General features: G+C 39.5%; 1 protein-coding gene across 2 annotated transcripts in view; it reads right to left on the bottom strand.

Moving 5' to 3' along the window:
• COP1 (COP1 E3 ubiquitin ligase) overlaps nt 1–17,132 on the bottom strand; it is a 97,594-nt gene extending 80,462 nt beyond the window's left edge. Inside the window, exons 1-5 of one of the 2 annotated variants that reach the window (XM_026669194.2) lie at nt 16,555–17,132; nt 9,676–9,735; nt 8,929–9,026; nt 5,919–5,983; nt 2,457–2,576 (exon numbers count right to left, since the gene is read on the bottom strand). In XM_026669194.2, the coding sequence (XP_026524979.1) occupies nt 2,457–2,576; nt 5,919–5,983; nt 8,929–9,026; nt 9,676–9,735; nt 16,555–16,904 (693 nt within the window). In that variant the 5' untranslated portion in view covers nt 16,905–17,132. Of the gene's footprint in view, nt 1–2,456; nt 2,577–5,906; nt 5,984–8,928; nt 9,027–9,675; nt 9,736–16,554 lie in introns of both variants that reach the window. The other variant, XM_026669192.2, reaches the window with a different exon arrangement.
• Nucleotides 17,133–17,439: the final 307 nt, after the last annotated feature.

The raw sequence follows: 17,439 nt of genomic DNA, 5'->3' as shown, positions 1-17,439 counted from the left end.
TTTTCAAAGGTTTTATTCTGACCCAGCCTTCATGAGCCCCAAATCAACAGCCTACTCATGAGGAAAAACCTTTTTATTTAGAAAGGCAGGAATTCAGGGCATTCACTGACAAAGCTCCAGGTCACACCTCCAGTAGGTGATTCACAAGCCTGTAAGTTCTCCACAGGGAGCTTCAATTCCAAAACAGAGTTCTGACCAACCTGGTTAGTGGCAAAGGAAATCCTGGCAAGCAATCCGCCGGAGGGAACTCTTCTGGAGCATCAATGGATGTCTCCAACACCCACGCCTCCCAGGCCCTTCCTCCTTATATATCAACTGGGGAGGGACTTGTTAACGCCTCCTTCTTCTCCTGAACAGCTGGTCCTCAGTCCTGTATTGCTTTCTTCTCCCTTCTCTGCGCATATGCACATCTGGGACAGGGCCCAGCTGTTCCTCGCCCTTGCTTATCTCATGCCCCGAAAACAGCTGTCTCTCTGCCCGAGCATGAGTAGATGGACCCTATTCTGCATCTGGCTTTGAGACTTCCTGTTCTTCTGAGCCTTCTGCCAGCTCTGATGGTAACCCAGGCACCCCTCCATCTCCTCTGACTCATCTGACTCGACTGCCATTTCCACTGGCAGTCGACGAACCACAACAGGTTTTATGGACTGATGACGTGAGAATGACTCTTGACAGATCAAATGGATAGGCCCGTGGTTTGATCAGTATTGGGCACAGAACTCCACTTCGACTCAGATGCCAGCAAGGTGGAAGTGGGGTACTGGTATGGGCTGGTGTTATTAAAGATGAGCTAGTGTCAGGGTTCCGATGGATGCTAATTAATTCATGAGCCTCGAGACAAGTTTCAAAAGAAATCCTATTATTTATTAGGAGCAACATGTTGGCGCTTTTCCCAGTTGCAGTCAGCTCTGCCCTACATAATTTACTGCTCACCTATGACCCTGTTCCCGAGAGCAAGACAAAAATGCTTTACAAGTTGACAGCTAGTTAAGACTGTTTCAGGTTGAAGATGGACTCAAAATCAACTCCCAAACCTATTGCCAGTTTTTAGAAGACACTTTCTTCAAGCAGTGGTACAGGAAAAAGTCTGCATCTTTCAAGACCATGATTTTTATGCAGGACAATGCTCTATTGGATGCATCGAAGTATGCCACTGTGTGGCTAGCCAACAAAGATCTTAAAAGATGAAAGAATAATGACATGGCCCCCTTCCACACCTGACCTTTATTGAGAACTTGGGGGCCCTTCTTAAACGGAAGATTTACAGTGAAGGAAATCAATACACGTCTCTGAACAGTGTCTGGGAGCTGTGATTACTGCTGCATGAAAAGTTGATGGTCAACAGATCAAGAAACTGACAGACTCCATGAATGGAAAAGTCTGCATCTTTCAAGACCATGGCTGTTATTGAAAAGAATATATTGGTCACTGGGTGTTTTTTTTAAATGTCAGAAATGTTTATTTATAGATTGAGTTATTGTTCTCACTTTAAAAGATGCAAATAAATGAGATGGACAAATTTTCATTTTTCATTTAGTTGCATATTCTGCACATTGTTACCCAATAATTGTGCACACATAGATATTCTCTTAAGAAAGCCAAAACCTCTCTTTTACTTTCTTAACTATTCAAGTTTGAGATTTATTAACAGTTTGGATTGACCAAGAGCACTGTAGTTGTTCAATAATAAAAGTAATCCTCCAAAATACCACTTGCTTAATAATTGTGCACCCAGTTTATTTTGAGAAAATACAATTCCCTCAAAATGTTGTAATGAAACTTTATGGCATATTTTTTTCATACCACTTTTTCACCTATGGAACAAAAAGGGAAAGACAAACCTTATACAAACAAGTACAAATTCATTTGGATATTGTCAAGGAATCCATTTCAGGAGTTGCTAAAGTACAACACACCACAACGCAGGCAGCATTGGAAAGCTGGGAATGCACTCAGCAATTTTTGGAGATCTATAGATAATGAAGCCCTTCTCCTCAGGATGTTGATAATACAATATATGTTGGAAATTATTTGTCCAAATATTTTTATCATCATCTGAAACCCAGTGAAATAATGCATTTGCTACATGTCTAAAATATCTTATGAAACCCAACAGATTATGCCTTCATTTAAAACTAACTAATGAACGGGATATTAACTTTTCTCAGCCATGGCACACTCTTGTATGATGGACTAGAGAACACCCTGCTACTTTAAAAGATCTCACATAAAGCCATAAAAATCCCATAATGGATTTTTTAAAGTAAAGCATTTTATTCTGATGATGGCAGGACTATCCACTGGGTATTTAAAGACCATTTTAGGGCCTTTAGGCACTAGGTTACTGATCTGTACATTGGTATATCAACCAAACTCTGGCAAAAAAAAGGGATCAGTTCCACTAAAAGAAATATATTGTTTATAATATATATCTAAGAGATTAGAAAAAAGCTTACTGCCTCCAGTTGTTTTTTCTTCTGCACCAAAAGTTCCAACATTAAGTTAACATTGGCCAAATTAAGATTGTCTTGGTCTGTTCCCAACAAATCTTGAAATATTTGCCACCTGTGCCCATTCTAAAGAGAAAAAAAGGCAAACAAATAATCAAGACATGTTTCAGAGCCTTAAGTTAACATAGCTTATACTGTATATTACATAATAACATAAAGCAATCACAGTAATCCAATGGAAACATACCGTTCTGAGAAAAATTGTAAGGAAGGATAAACTTACTTCAGGCTATTTTTTTTTCTTTTTCACTATTTGCAGAAGCAATGTCCAGTCTCCTTGAGGTGAGTCAGGACATGCATTACTGCAGTCGTGCAGAATCCCACACTTTGCTGTAACAAATGAGCCCTGAATAATATAATCCCAAACTTATACCACCTCCTTCCTTCACTCCCATGTCCTCAAAATATTCTTTGGAACACTCAACTGTTATTAGAGCTACAATTATCCAATTCAGATCCAAAGAGGACTCCGAAGTTTTGCGCGCCTGACAGATTCTTTCATATCTCCAATTTCACTTGCCATCCCATACAAAATGCTATGCTTAAACTCCCAGATGCAGCTAGATTAATGAATGGCCATGAACAGCTACATGTTGAAGAAGGGGGTGGGGGGGAGCCTAGGGGCATGTGCAGAATGCTCTGCAGCTTATTTAGGAAATGTATTTGGGTAATTAGATATGTAGTGGAAATTGTGATAATATTTCAGATGAAATGTTGATGTATCTATCTGTTTCAACATGTAGAGAAACAAAAGAATGTGGCCTCCTGTTCCAAAGAAAAGTTTAACAGAAACTGTATATATGTTTATTTTAATATGAAAGTGAAATCTTTTAGCCAAACCATTTCAATTTCTTGTGTAAATACAATGTTAACAGTCCAAATACAATAATGTTAGCATTAGTCCATAGCTATGCAATTATATTTAGCATCTGTTTATGATTACCACCTGAATTTCAACAATTGTTCACATATTTATGTTTGTGAATCAAATATTTCAATAATATAATTGATGCACTTAAAAGCTATGATTTATTCAGTATGGCTCCAACTTGCTGGCTTTTTCTAAGTCCTTAAAGACCTAACTCTGTGCCAAAGCTTAGAGCTCCAAGTGTGTGCAGACCCATTTCATGGTTTAGTTATTATAATGAGTTATTTATTCTTGGCTCCTACATATTTTTTAATATTATTAATCATTAATAATTATCACTTGGTGAGATGGGTGGCCAAATTAAATATACAAATAAATGTTTCTTGGAAGAACCTTAGAATCTATCAGAATGGCATATACATACCACATTCACTTAAGTTCTCCAAATAAAGATACCGTATTTGCCGGCGTATAAGACGACTTTTTGCCCTAAAAAACATGCCTCCAAGTGGGGGGCGTCTTATACGCCGGTAAATACATTGTCACTCGGTGCAAGAGCGACGGGGCGGAGCTCCGCAACTTGCGAAGCCCCTTCAAGCCCAGCCGGAGTCTCTCTTCCTCCTCCTCCCACCCACCCACCCACCCTCCGCCCGGCTCGGGGCGCGCGGAGGCCAATCTGGAGGTGGGGTGGGGGTGGAGCGGGAGGGTCTCTGGCGGGGCCGCTCGCCCAGCCAGCCCCGAGCCGCGTAATGGCCCAGGGAGTGGGGGGAGAAGGTGGTGGGGGTGGACTGTGGCGCCCTCCTTCTGGGCAGCGGGGGCGGGGCGGCAATTTGCTCCTCCCGCTTCTCCCTCCCTCTTTGAAAGACCGGGAGGGCTGTGCTTGGGGCGGGGGAATGTCCTCAGGAAGTTCCTGATGGGACCCCGCTGGGCAGGGCCACCCAGCTCCCGAGCTGCTTTCCAGGGTCCCCTTGGGAAGAAAAGGGTCCGGTGGGCGGTGGAAGAAGGCGAGCGCCCTCCTCCCGCCCCTGTCCCGTCCCGTCCCTCCTCTTGTCCCCTCCTCCCCTCCCCGCTTAAGAGAGAAAGATCTGCCTCCCCTGCACCGAGCTTCCACCCGGCGCCGCGTCTCCCGGCCAGCGCGCGCTTGCGACTTGGGAACCGGCCAAGCGACTTTAAAACCGAGCGGAGGCCAGAGATAGCCGGAATTACCCTCCACACACACACACACACACACAGAGAGAGAGAGAGAGAGAGAGAGAGAGAGTGAGTGAGTTGGCAGCTGTCCATCCCCCACCCTTGGAGTCCCGATGGCACGCACGCGGGGCTGTCACAAAGAAAGGGAGAGGAATTGAGTGCCAGCCTGAGAAAGGCGAAGCTGCCTCTCTAAAGCATTTTGGTGGCTTTGTAAGTTTGGGGAAAGGGGTTGGGGGTGTCAATCAAGAATTATATCCAGAATACCCCAAGTGTTACAACTTACCGTATTTGCCGGCGATGAGACGACTTTTTGCCTTGAAAAGCATGCCTCCAAGTGGGGGGTCGTCTTATACGGCGAGTATATAACAAAAACTATATTTTGAGTGGAAATGTTGGGGGCTCGTCTTATACGCCCAGTCGTCTTATACGCCGGCAAATACGGTATATTGTGTTATGATATGTGATTTCCCTTTTTATCATTGGTAGGTTTCCATTTTTTTTTACCACCGGTTTTGTGGGCGTGACCTGGTGGGCGTGCTTTGCGCGCACACAGAAGGTTTGCTACTAACCTTCTCCTGCAATCCTGCACTCTCCCCGTGTCTTCAACTGCTGACGCGCGGCAATTGGCTGTGCCACGCGAAGCAGCTGAGGTTGAAAAGAAGGAAATAAAGGTCAGTATAGAGCCGGGACAGGTGGGAGCAGCTGATCGTCGGAGCTACCAATTCACCAATCTGGGCCGAACTGGTAGAATACCACCACTGCTTTTTATACATATTATAATATAATGACTGATGTTTGAAGTTACACTGGCCACCATGATGCCGCATGTGACTTCTCAGACATATACCACCAGATATTTCCTATGGGTGTCAAAGCTTAACCAGAAATTTAACTCATAGACCATTACTTTATATAATGATCTGAACTGGAATGGTCCAAGACTTCAATTGCCTGCAGACAATTTGAATTTCACAGAAAAAGACTTGATTATGTGAATGAGAAGTGTAGTATCAGTTTTAATATCACCGATATTCTTACCTAAGTCTTATAAAGCATAACTTTCATGATTATCCCACTGTCATAACTTGTAATAATTATAAACTGCACTGGAAAATACAGAACATTTTGAATCTATATTCACAAATCTATCAAAACCATTATTATATTAAAGAGTAAAGTTAGACTGTATAATGAAAATCCCAAATTTGCTTACAGATTAATTGAGCTGTCTGCCAAAAAAACCAGACATTATCAAATGCTTAGAACATAGGAATACCATGCACCCCATCCCTTAAGCCCAGAAATAACCAAATGGAATAAAGAAGATTGGGACATACGGTGCTACTCACTGAATGGTCCAATTTGAATCTCTTTTCCTCAAATCTTTGCTTCTGTTTAAGGATGAGCTCATTCACTACAGGGCGAAAAAAATTTAAGTAGTACATTTTAAGAAAATAGATGAAAGATAAACTTAGAAATAAATGCATACTAAGAAGATCAAAGGAGTAAACTTCAACACTGCACCTTTATTAATTCAGTAAAAAGGAAGATTAAACACAATAGAGCCACAAATATTACTCACTTGCCAATCAGAATAAAAAGGTTTCCATAATTTTTCTGGAAAATGTATACTGTACATACAGTATTTTTAATTTATACAGCAATATTGATGAACAGTCACTCATTTTATTTCAACAAACTATATACATCAAAATATGATGCATCTTCACCATTCTGTAACTGGTTCATCAAATGTGACCATTAAATACATTCAGATTTGTGGGTGTCCAGCTTCCTCTAACATATTAATGACCTAGACATCAGAGTTATTGCGCATTTAAATAAAAAATATTTGATGAAAATAAATCATGCCATTATTACCACATCTTTGGATTACAGTAAGCATTCTACATGGGTTTCACTTAAACATGATCCAAAGCTACCATTGGTAAAGAATGTGACATCCATTATTCAAGTGTTCATTCACTACGCTGGTTGTCAGTAGATTTCAAACTTTTGACTAAGTGGCTTGATTCCAGGGAGCCATCCCCACCAGGCAGAATCTGCTCAGTTAGTATAACACTGACAGGGAGAAGATGCTGAGAATCTCATCCCTACAAATATTCAAAGGGACATGGGCCCTAAGGCAGCCCTCTTCCTTGATGGCCTCCACCATATTTGATACCCTTATTAGCTTTCAAGAAGGACATTAAAGCAATCTTGTTTTAACAAGCACTTGAAGGCTGTTTAAGAATTTGGTAGCCACATATGTTCTAGAATTTGGATTTTGTTGTAGTTACTGTGATTTCATGATTTTTGGTGTTACTTTTTTCAAATCAACATGAGTCATTTTTAGTTGGGTAATATAAAATACAATCAATAGCTAACATTTAACAGGATTTACCCCTAATAATCTAGACATTTAGAGATGTGTTATTGTAAATACAGTATTTAAATACAAATATGAGTAAATCAAGGAGATTGAAGCTCATCTAATATGTAGGAATAGTAAAAGCTACATTTTATTGTACACAATAGTCTACTAACAGCAGATGTTAACTCATATTTTAACAACTTCAGTTGTTCAGTGTTACTTATTCATTATGTTACTAATTAATTTTATGAAACTAAGCTTTTGAAAATGAATCACATTTTGTGGAATATGTCCCAATCCACATTACCTATATTAAAATATACACCATAGGCACAATTTTCCCCCATCATATACAGAAGGTCCTTAAAATTGGTCTTTTAATAAGTCTATAACTTTAACTACAGATTGCAAATGTACAAAATGGACTTTTTCACACGATATACAACCAAATTACATATTTGCACTTTTTCCTACCCTCCATATTCGTTTCATGTATGTCTCTCTCCTATTCACACAAAACCAAAAGGAAAAACTTTAATTCAGTTTTATTTTTTCCTACTTCTAATCTATCATTACATGAAACATAAATGATTGTTTGAAATAAGATCACTCGCAAACTGTCCAAGATCAGAAAAGACTATTATCAAACCACTTTACAAATGCTACTATTTCCAAGAAAAGAGCAGAAAAAAGTTTGCAAACCCATTTTGGCAGAATAACTGTGTCACAGGCATTATGACTTAAGAAGATTTTATGCTGAGTATACAATTCATTTAACATAAAACAGACCAAAACCCCAAACAGACCCTGTGCGTAATCTGAGTTTTTTTCTGGATTCATGACTCCTGCTCAAAGAGCAGATGGTAGTCGTGGCCAGGAGGCCTTTGCGCAACTGCGGGCTGTGCACCAGTTATGCCCTTTCCTGGGCCAATGGACACTATTCACAGTCACGCATGCCCTAGTCATTGCCTATCTTGATTATTGCAACACGCTCAACATGGGGCTACCCTTGAAGAACAGCCGGAAGCTCGTTAGTGCAAAATGCAGCGGCCCGCATGGTTTTGTGCAGACCCCGGTGTGCACGTTTCACCTCTCCTGCGGGAGCTGCATTGGTTGCCAATTTGCTTCCGGGTGCAATTCAAGGTGCTGGTTGTCACCTTTAAAGCCCTTCATGGCTTGGGACCAGGTTATCTGAGGGATTGTCTCTTGCAGGTCACATCTACCCAACCCATCAGAGTGGGGAGGCAGGGAATGCTGCGGGTCCCATCCTTGAGGGAGATACACCTGGTGGAACCCAAAAGAAGTGCCTTCTCTATGGTGGCTCCCTCTCTCTGGAACATCATTCCCCCAGAGATTAGAATGGCCCCCTCTCTAATACTCTTCCGGAAGGCACTGAAGACTTGGTTCTGCCAGCGGGCCTGGGGAACCCAGAGCGGGATGGAGCCGATCAAATGGCTTTTGTGATCTGTTGTCGTCGGGTTGGGGGGTGATTTCCCCCCCCAGATTTTGTTCTATTGTACTCTATTAATTTATTTGATTCTTTTTGTTAGTTTTTATTTTATTTTTTAATATGGTTTTATATTCTGAAAGTGCCTCGAGTTGCCATGGGCAAATAAGTGGCAATATAAAATAAATAAATAAATAAATAAATAAATAAATAAATAAAGGCCTATTTTGATCTTCACTCTCCCTTCTTCACATCTCAAAATCAAATATGACAAAGCATTATTAAATCCTTTGGTTACTAATCATTTTCAATTTGTTGCTTTCACAATCACGTATTGTTTTGCAAAGCTAGAGTGATTTTTATATCACTGAACACCTGATATTCAGATATTACATATCCAGGAAAGTAGTCTATGTTGTACAAAATCAATGGAAGTACGTGAAGCATAATAAAGAAATAAACAACCAGCAATAAAGGTTCAGTTGAGAAAGTTACCAAGATATGATCGAAGGCTTTATTACTGAACATTAAAACTTACCTAAAAAGTTGGGATATAGATGATCAATGTTATCCACAACATAATTACATTTGGGGCATCTGTTGTTATCTTCCAGGCTTTGATGAATACATTTATAACTATTCAAGAAAACAGAACAGTGAAAAATACTGCACAAATTTATTAAGATGTGTTTTTGAATATGATGCATTACATTCTGTTTGTTAGTTGATGAATTGGAGCTATGGTACCAGGTGGTTGAGTACTAAAGATCAAATCAATGAAGTATCTTCAAGTTCTGGGCAGGTTTTTTTTTTTTTTTTTTGGTAATTAATATTACCTTGTTGCCAACAGCAAGCAATATTGGATGTTAATAGACAGTTTTGCCTGTAACATAGATTTATCATCCTCAAAGATACTTCATAACATACAAAAGTGCAGAAAGAATTGTATGCATCCAAACTTTCAATGAGATACATCACTTTTTTAAAAAAAGCAGCTTTTAAGAGTAAGAACTTTGAAAACTATTGATGGCTTTGAAGAATTCATAGTCACTTATAAGAATTTGATGCATGTGCCATGTCCTGCTTCATCCACCAAACTGTTTTCATATATTTTAATATTTTTTTGTTTAAAGCAATGTCAATGTTACCTTTCAGAGATAGAAAATAGTATCTCTAATGAAGATACTGAGTTGGAAAGGTGCATTTAACAAAATAACTTTAGTTCACACATTTTCATTTTATAAATAAATCACTCTTGCTAAACAATTTCATCAAGCAACCTTACCAGAAACTGTGTCCACATTTTGTCATGTAAGCTTCTTCAATCATATCAAAGCAGATGGGGCTTGAAAGGAAAAGAAAAGCATATAAATACCGATGGAGTATTTAAACAAATGTTTCTTTTAGTAGAAAAAAGGTAGAGAGAAAAGAATGAACACAACAGTTGATAAAACTCTTGTTACACACCACCAGCAATGAGAAGCCTCTATTAATCTCTTATTAATAGAAAGCCCAGACCAAATGTTACAGTCATTTATGTATGATTTACAATCTAAAGAAAACAATCTAGAAATATATATCAGGAAAAAGCAATTGATAGACGCTATCTCAGGTACTACACTTAAAATTTAAATAGGAAAATTGTTAAAAATTAGGAAATAGATACTTTTTAAAAAGTAATTATTTAAATTTAATATTAAATTACTTAAATTATGGCAGAAAACATATCCAAGCAAGATACTTCTTTTGCATAACAATGATGTCACTACATAAAAATATACTAAAAACAACCCAATTTTCCAGCTCAATGTCAAGAACTAGTTGAAATCTTTGATGATGGAATTCATTTTGAAAAATTAGAAAAACTCTAAAGCACTCATTTATATATGTGTTCCTTTTAAAAAAATTAAGATGATTTTTCTCTTTCATAATAAGGGATTCAACTATCAATATTTTAAAATCTGAAAAGAGAGTAGCAGGTTTTTTTTCTAAGTATACAAACTGTTAAAATATTGCAGTTAAAAAAACCTGAATTCTCATAAGGTTCATTTTAATTTCTTCACACATTCCAGAACTACTCCAGATGGTGTTTCTAGTCAAAGCAATGTTCAACAAAAACAGAATCTAATATAAAACAGCATGGAGCACTTTCTCCTGTAGTAGGGAAACAGCAAAAACACCCGCCCAAAGAAATATAAACACATTTCTTTAAATTTTTTGCCAAACATCTTAGTTTGCTTACAATTTCAACAACTTAAACATGTGTTTCTAAATATCCAGAAACACTTTCAGCCAGTTTTCTGTGATCAAAGATCAAGACTAAACTCTAAAGTGTGTGTGTGTGTGTGTGTGTGTGTTTGTGTGTGTAGGGGAAAGGTGTACCTGCAGATATTACTTCCCTAATCGTAACCGACTGGGGGGATGGGGGGGACAGATGCATAAATCCAAATGTCTGTTAAATCTCAACTGAAAACACATATCATATCATTGATATGATTTGAATAATGGCGCCATCATGCAAATAATATAAATTGAATTGCTAGTTTACTACTTAGATAAAAAGTTTGTGTAAAAGATCTATTTTAGATTTTAAAATTATATAAAATAGATTGGTCTGAAATAAAATACATTAGCTGTATTGCATCATAATGTCCTTTGATTACAAGTATAAACATGCTGGAGCAACTTTTCTAATAGCTTGATCTTGTGCCTTTTTATTTGATCTTTGCTTAGATCTAACATTTTATTAGTCTCCTGGATCTTTTTGAATATTCAGCTCTTTCTCTTGATTTCTAAATAAGAATTTATCTATACATGACTGCAAGTGCTCTGACTTTACTTTGGAGGTCTACATCTCGTCTTGCTCTTTGAAACTGAGCAGATAATTGCAGACATTTTAATTTGGAGGCTTTTTCATATTTCTAATTTTTTTAAAAAAAAAGTAAGAAAAAATGTGATGGAATTTAGATCCAAATTGCACCAGCCAGATAGCAATCCAGAAATATTTGGAGTTACAAAATCAACAGAAGACTATGATTTGAAATGTTCCTCCAATCACTTTGGGAGTACAACATACATTTTAAGATATTGTATTAGCATTTGACAGTTACTTTGCTACCTCAGTCTGCCAACAAAAAAGGGATTGGAAAATTATAAAGTCTCAAATTCAGTAATTCATCTTAGTGTTTGAAAAGGTAGTAGTTTTATAATTCCAGACATACCTGAATCATACTGACCATCTGAATCCATCTAAATTGGGCTTTGGGACAAGATATGAGACTATTATGGTCACCTTTATGGCTGACCTACAATACAAATGCAGCCCACTGGTTATTCTGAATGTCTTGGAAATGATTCAGTACTTTTGACCAGGCATTCGGCTGGACTATGATATTTTTGCAATGGTTAAGATCCTTTTTGCCAGATAGTATTCAACATGTCATGCTAGGAATTGCAGTTCAATAAATAACGTTTTGGTTTATGCTGTAACACTGAGTTCCATCTTGTCCCTGTAACATTTAATACCTCCATGAAACTACTGGTGATAAGAAACCTAGAAGTGTCAGGCCAGCAATATATTTAAAATACATTGCTGTCCTTTGTCATCTAGTTCCAAATAACTAATTCATTCTTTTAACTTATTGCTTGCGTTTAGTAATAAATTAGATGAAATAAATGAAATATAATCCAAAGGAGATGACTCTGTCGTTAACTTCTAGATAGGTTCTATGAATTGCACCCAAAGCTTTCACGTGTCCCATGTTGCCCCAAAGCCTTTTTAAAGATCTAAAGTGGTTTAACTTCACATAAGGTCATGGAACTATCAGCTCACTATGCACTTAAGTAGGCTTTAAAATTAACAGATAGGCTTAAGACATCTTTATTTCAGAGACCCACTGCTCACAAATAATAGAGAAGGACTTCCTCTATATTAATTTCCAACTATAAAACATACTCCTTCAGTAATTGGATTTAACTCTATTTTTCCCTGTCTGTAGAACAGGGACTTTCCTTTTCAAGCGTTCTAAAGTAGTAGACATTACCACATCTTGCATAGTACATTCCTTATATGCACATTTTAAATTTCCTATAATTTAGCTTTACTGGATGGTAGTATACTGTAATACTATATTCTAGACTTATGGGAGAGACAAAAGTTTCTACTTCTTCATACTGTACTAAATTTATAAAATATGTTTTTTCAATTACTTTTTCTAATTTGGCAAGTATAAACCCTCAAGAAAAGTAACTATTGTTTTTTTAAAAAATATTTAAGGTTTATATTGAACATTTTCTTAAAGCATTGTATAAAAATATTTATTTCAGAAATATAAAATCAAACATGTTTTAATTATATTAAAGAGTCATGTATTTGAGATGGGTAGGCATATAAATCTAAAAAATAAAAAACTGCGTATTTATTTTATAGGGAGGGAAGATGACCGGTAGCTAGGGACTGTACTTGTATAATGAACCTATCAGCCCTTTGAGGTAGACCAGATCATGAAAGAGTCTCTATAGAAGTAGACTTTATTGAGACAGACTGCAAGAACAGAATCTTGTAAGTCTGTGCTTCGCCTGCCAATCTTCTTATACCTTAGTGAATCAACCTCTTCTCAACAGTATCTCCCTTTCCAGAACTTAAAGTTATATTTTGGTCCTCTTGGTTTACAAAACAGCTTATGAACATTTGCTTTAAGGTTGTTTTCACTGAAATTTAGATTTAAAAAAAATTAAAACTAATAGTTCAAAATTACACTTTGCTGCAAGTTAAAAACCCATTGGTGATCCAAGTTCTCCTGATATAGCATGACAAAACATCATGAAGCTACAATATACATTTCCAGTGGTACTAAATCACCATGTTATCTAGTTTAAAACGAAATTTAATCTGAAAAAAATGAGAACAGCAGTTATATCTTCAATAATGACTTTATTTAAATGCATTGAGACATTAATATAACCTCAAAGAAGTAGAAAGAAATCATTAATCAAAACCAGAAAACCTTTCCTTAAGATTGACATCTTTACCTAAGAACTTTTAACTTTAAGGAAGGATTTGAAGAAAGAAGTTAAAAATAAATAATTGGTTGCTTTTACATCTCTTCTAGGTAAGTTTGTAGAAAACATTACTAAATGTAAAGTAGCTAAACACGCTGAACACATAAATAACAAGTCTTCTTAAAGAATAAACTTTTTTCTGCAAAACAAGTTACATTTGGTTTAAAGTTCTTTGCTAAAATCAGCAAGCATGTGACAGTGGGGATCGTCTTCTTTCTAGATATGAAGGCGTCACCTCTTTCTAGACTCTGAAGGATTCACTTACCAAAGATCCCTGAGCAAAATTCACCCTCTCAGAAGTGCAGAGATTCCTTTATGTTTAGATACTGTCTGAATATCACTGGAGAATGACAGCCATGATAGCCTGAAATTACAGTTTCTAAAGCTTATACCTTTACAAACTATGTTAGTTGAAAAACGTGCTGCCAGGTTCTTTCTGATAGTCTGAAGAACAGTAAATCATATGTGACAAATAGGATCTTTAAAACTCACAAACTAGTGCTTCTTAACATATTACAGGCAAGAAATAAGGCAGCCAATAATTTGGATGACAAAAATTATTATAAGCAAAGGGTTCCAGAATACAGAACAGAGTTGGAAGGGTCTTCTAGCCCAGTCCCCTACTCAAGCAGATCTTATATCAGTGAGCGAGTGCCCAAACTGCAACCCAAAACCCACTTATTTATCACAAAGTACCAACACAGCAATTTAACCTGAATACTGAGGTTTTACTACCTAAAATAATGATAAACAAGGCAGAGATCAGTTAATTGTTCTAAGAAAAATGTGATAAATGCACTTTTATGCCTCTTCGTTTTTCTGCTTTTGAAATATTACGTTTAGCAACAATAAAAAAAGAAAAACTTTTGTAATATTATTTCTTTCCCTCCCCTCTTTCTCTCCTTCTTTCTCCCCTCTCTCCGATTCTCTTTTCCTCCCCTCTCTCCCTCCCTTTCTCTTTCCCTCCTTCTTTCCTTTCTCTTTCTCCCCTCTCCCCAATTTCTTTCTCCCTTCCTTCCCTCTTTCTCTCTTTCCCTCCTTCCTTCTCTCCCCCATCTCTCTTTTCTCCCCGGAGTGTGTGTGTGGGGGGGAACCCTGAACTTGTGCTGGGAATCTGATGTCCCGAGGCCAATGAGCCCAGGAGCAGCTAGTGGCCAGAGAACCAAAGACCAGCTGGCCAGTGGGGAGGCAGAGAATCACAATACTGGCAGCTCTGCAGGAAAAGTGACTGACATCCAGGAGGCGAGGACGAGCCAACTATGCAGGCTCTCATTGTAGCTCCGCGTCATAATAGGCTCCAGGAGGAAGGGACCCCATCTCCCCCATTGTGAAGCGCACTAAATTTCACTGTGCTGCACAAGGTGCTGCCAGAGCAGCGGGCAGGCCATGAAGGCAGAAACAGCAAATGTACCGCAATGAAGGCGGAATGCTGTTTTGCGCAAAGGCAGGTGCAGGGGTGCTTCACTCCCACACTAAGGCGAAAAACTCAACGGAGAAATGCAATGGAACTAGGCTGGGGCGACAGCACACATGCCCACAGAGAAGGCTCTGAGTGCCACCTCTGGCACACGTGCCATAGGTTCGCCACTTCTCTCTTATACCATTATACAAATCTCTTATACAAATGACTCTTCTTAAAAACCTCCAGTGATGGACCATCGCCACTTCTGGAAGCAAGCCGGTCAACTAATTAATAGTACATCCCAGGGCTGTCAAACTCGCAGCCCACGCTGGCCACACCCACGCCTGGTTTAGCATAGGGGGAAAAGTCCTGATACATCATGTGACACTGCCGTGACATGAGTTTGATAACCCTGGTATATCCAAATTAGAGGAATAGGAACTAATATGAAAGTAAGGATAAAGACTTTCATACTAGAGCAAAATATCCTAATTCTTCTACAATTGATAGTGTCTGATCTGGTGATGGCTAATCAGAAAAAAAGATATTAGGTTTGTGATAGATGACTTGATGCAGACAACAGTACAGCTATGTAAATGTTTTCTCCTGTAAATCATTGCAAAATAAACCTATAAATTTTGTAACATATTCTAATTCCATGATTCAACATTAATATTGTTGACTGCGTTGGTTACACAATTTCCCAAATACAATGTTGAAATAGATCCAGAAAGGGCCACAGTTGTTTAGACCTAGGTGGAGAATCTATTCAAGGAAGAAAATGGGCAAAAAAAAAAAAAAAAAAAAAGCTCACTACATAATATACACAGAATTATGCATGTTGAAGAGAAACCGAATAATCCCCAGAAAGCAGTAAGCATGTTTGCTGATCAGGCACTTAGGGACCTAAATTAAAATCTCTATTCTATGAATTAAGAGACTTCTTTAAAAAAATGTATCAAATTCATATTGCCCAACTTACAGATACTGTTTTAGAAGAAAAGACAGAAGCTTGAGGCACATCCCTTATAAGAGGCATCTTCCGTAATAAATGTGGATTACGGTCTCTTTTGTCTGGGGTAGTTAAAGAAGTCCTATTGACTGGTTCTGCTGGAATAGTGCTTCCAAGGTAAACACACTGGATTAATTGGTGAAACGCTATGAACCCACAACATGCTTCTATGCCGATTTCAGAAAAGGGAATGGAAAATTGAAATGGTCAAACACACCGTCACTCAGTAATCAAAACAGAACTCCTGCTGTCAAAACGGATATTTCAATCCTGGCTGATTTGTAGTAATCTGATTTTAGGCAAATGCAGGGCAGCTGAAACTTCATCATCTCCTCTTCTGATGAGGACCCTGCAGAATGACTCCAGTAGAGTAAGTCCCCCCCTTAGCTCCACAGAACTTATTTTGAAATCATAGGTGTGTGAGAGAAAATCACAAGGTACCAAATGCACAGCTTAAACCTGACATCAGGCATGAGTTATGCCGAGTGGCCATTCCCTTCTCTCTTCCCTGCCCAATGCTTTGATGCAGTCACCGTTGCCAAGCCCTTAGATGAACCGTCGCTCCTCCTAGCCATGCTAGCACCGGCCCTGAGCTATAAGGCACATAAGGTAGGGTGGCATTACCCCACCACCACCACCCGCAGCCCTGCCCCCAAACACACCTTCCCCACCCGTCCCGCGCCACTCACCAGACGAAATCGTTGCTTTTGTCCTCGTAGGAATTCAGAAGGCCGTTGCAAAGCGGAGTCAGAAGCGGCCTCTTTCTGGTGCCGCTGCAGGCTGCTCCATTGCCGCTCCCGACTCGGGTCCCCGCCAGGCGAGAAAGACCCCCGCCGCAGGAGGATCCGGACACGGCGGCCGCCACCAACACGGGTCGCGAGGGGACCGCTGAGGAGCCCGTCGCCATCGCGGTGCCCGTCGCCATCGCGGTGCCCAAGCAGGCCGAGGTGGTGACCGAGGAGGTCGAGGAGGAGGCCGGAGGGCCCGCAGCACCCGGCCCGGCCGGAGGGTGCTGCGGCGATGGCCTGCTTCCGGACATTGCCGAGGCCTGCCTGGGCCAGCTACGGCGGCGAAGACGGGCCTTTCCCCCTCGCGAATCAACGCATCGCTTCCCCGCGAAACACCGACCAACTGCTGGCAGAGAGGAACAATAAGGCTTCTACGGAGAAAATAAAAGCTCTCATTGTCGTCCCGCCTCAGGAAGCCAGTACGTCGCATCTGATTGGTTCCCGGACTCCCGCTGCCTCTTCTCCTCCCATCCGAAAGCAAAAGGGGCGGGGAAATGCCTCCCACTTGTCGAACTTTACCGACACGCATCCTACACTCCGGAGGCGGGGCTAATAACGACGCATGCGCCGTTGAAGAACCTCCTCGCTCCCTGTAAGGCAAAGGTCTTCAAACTTGGCAAGGTTAAGATTTGTGGACTTCAACTCCCAGAATTCCTGAGCTAACATGACTGGAGGAGGAATTCTGGGAGTTGAAGTCCATAAGTCTTAAAGCAGTCAAGTTTGAAGACCCCCTGCTCTAAGAGGCTGCGCGAGGAAAGCGGGAGGGTCTCGCGCTTGTGCGACAAA

This window comes from Notechis scutatus, chromosome 3 (assembly GCF_049901735.1).
Source record: "Notechis scutatus isolate UNSWTSFEM ecotype Mainland chromosome 3, rNotScu1.2, whole genome shotgun sequence".
NCBI lineage: Eukaryota > Metazoa > Chordata > Lepidosauria > Squamata > Elapidae > Notechis > Notechis scutatus.
Note: the sequence above shows the minus strand (reverse complement) of the source record. Positions and strands in the feature narration are given on the sequence as shown.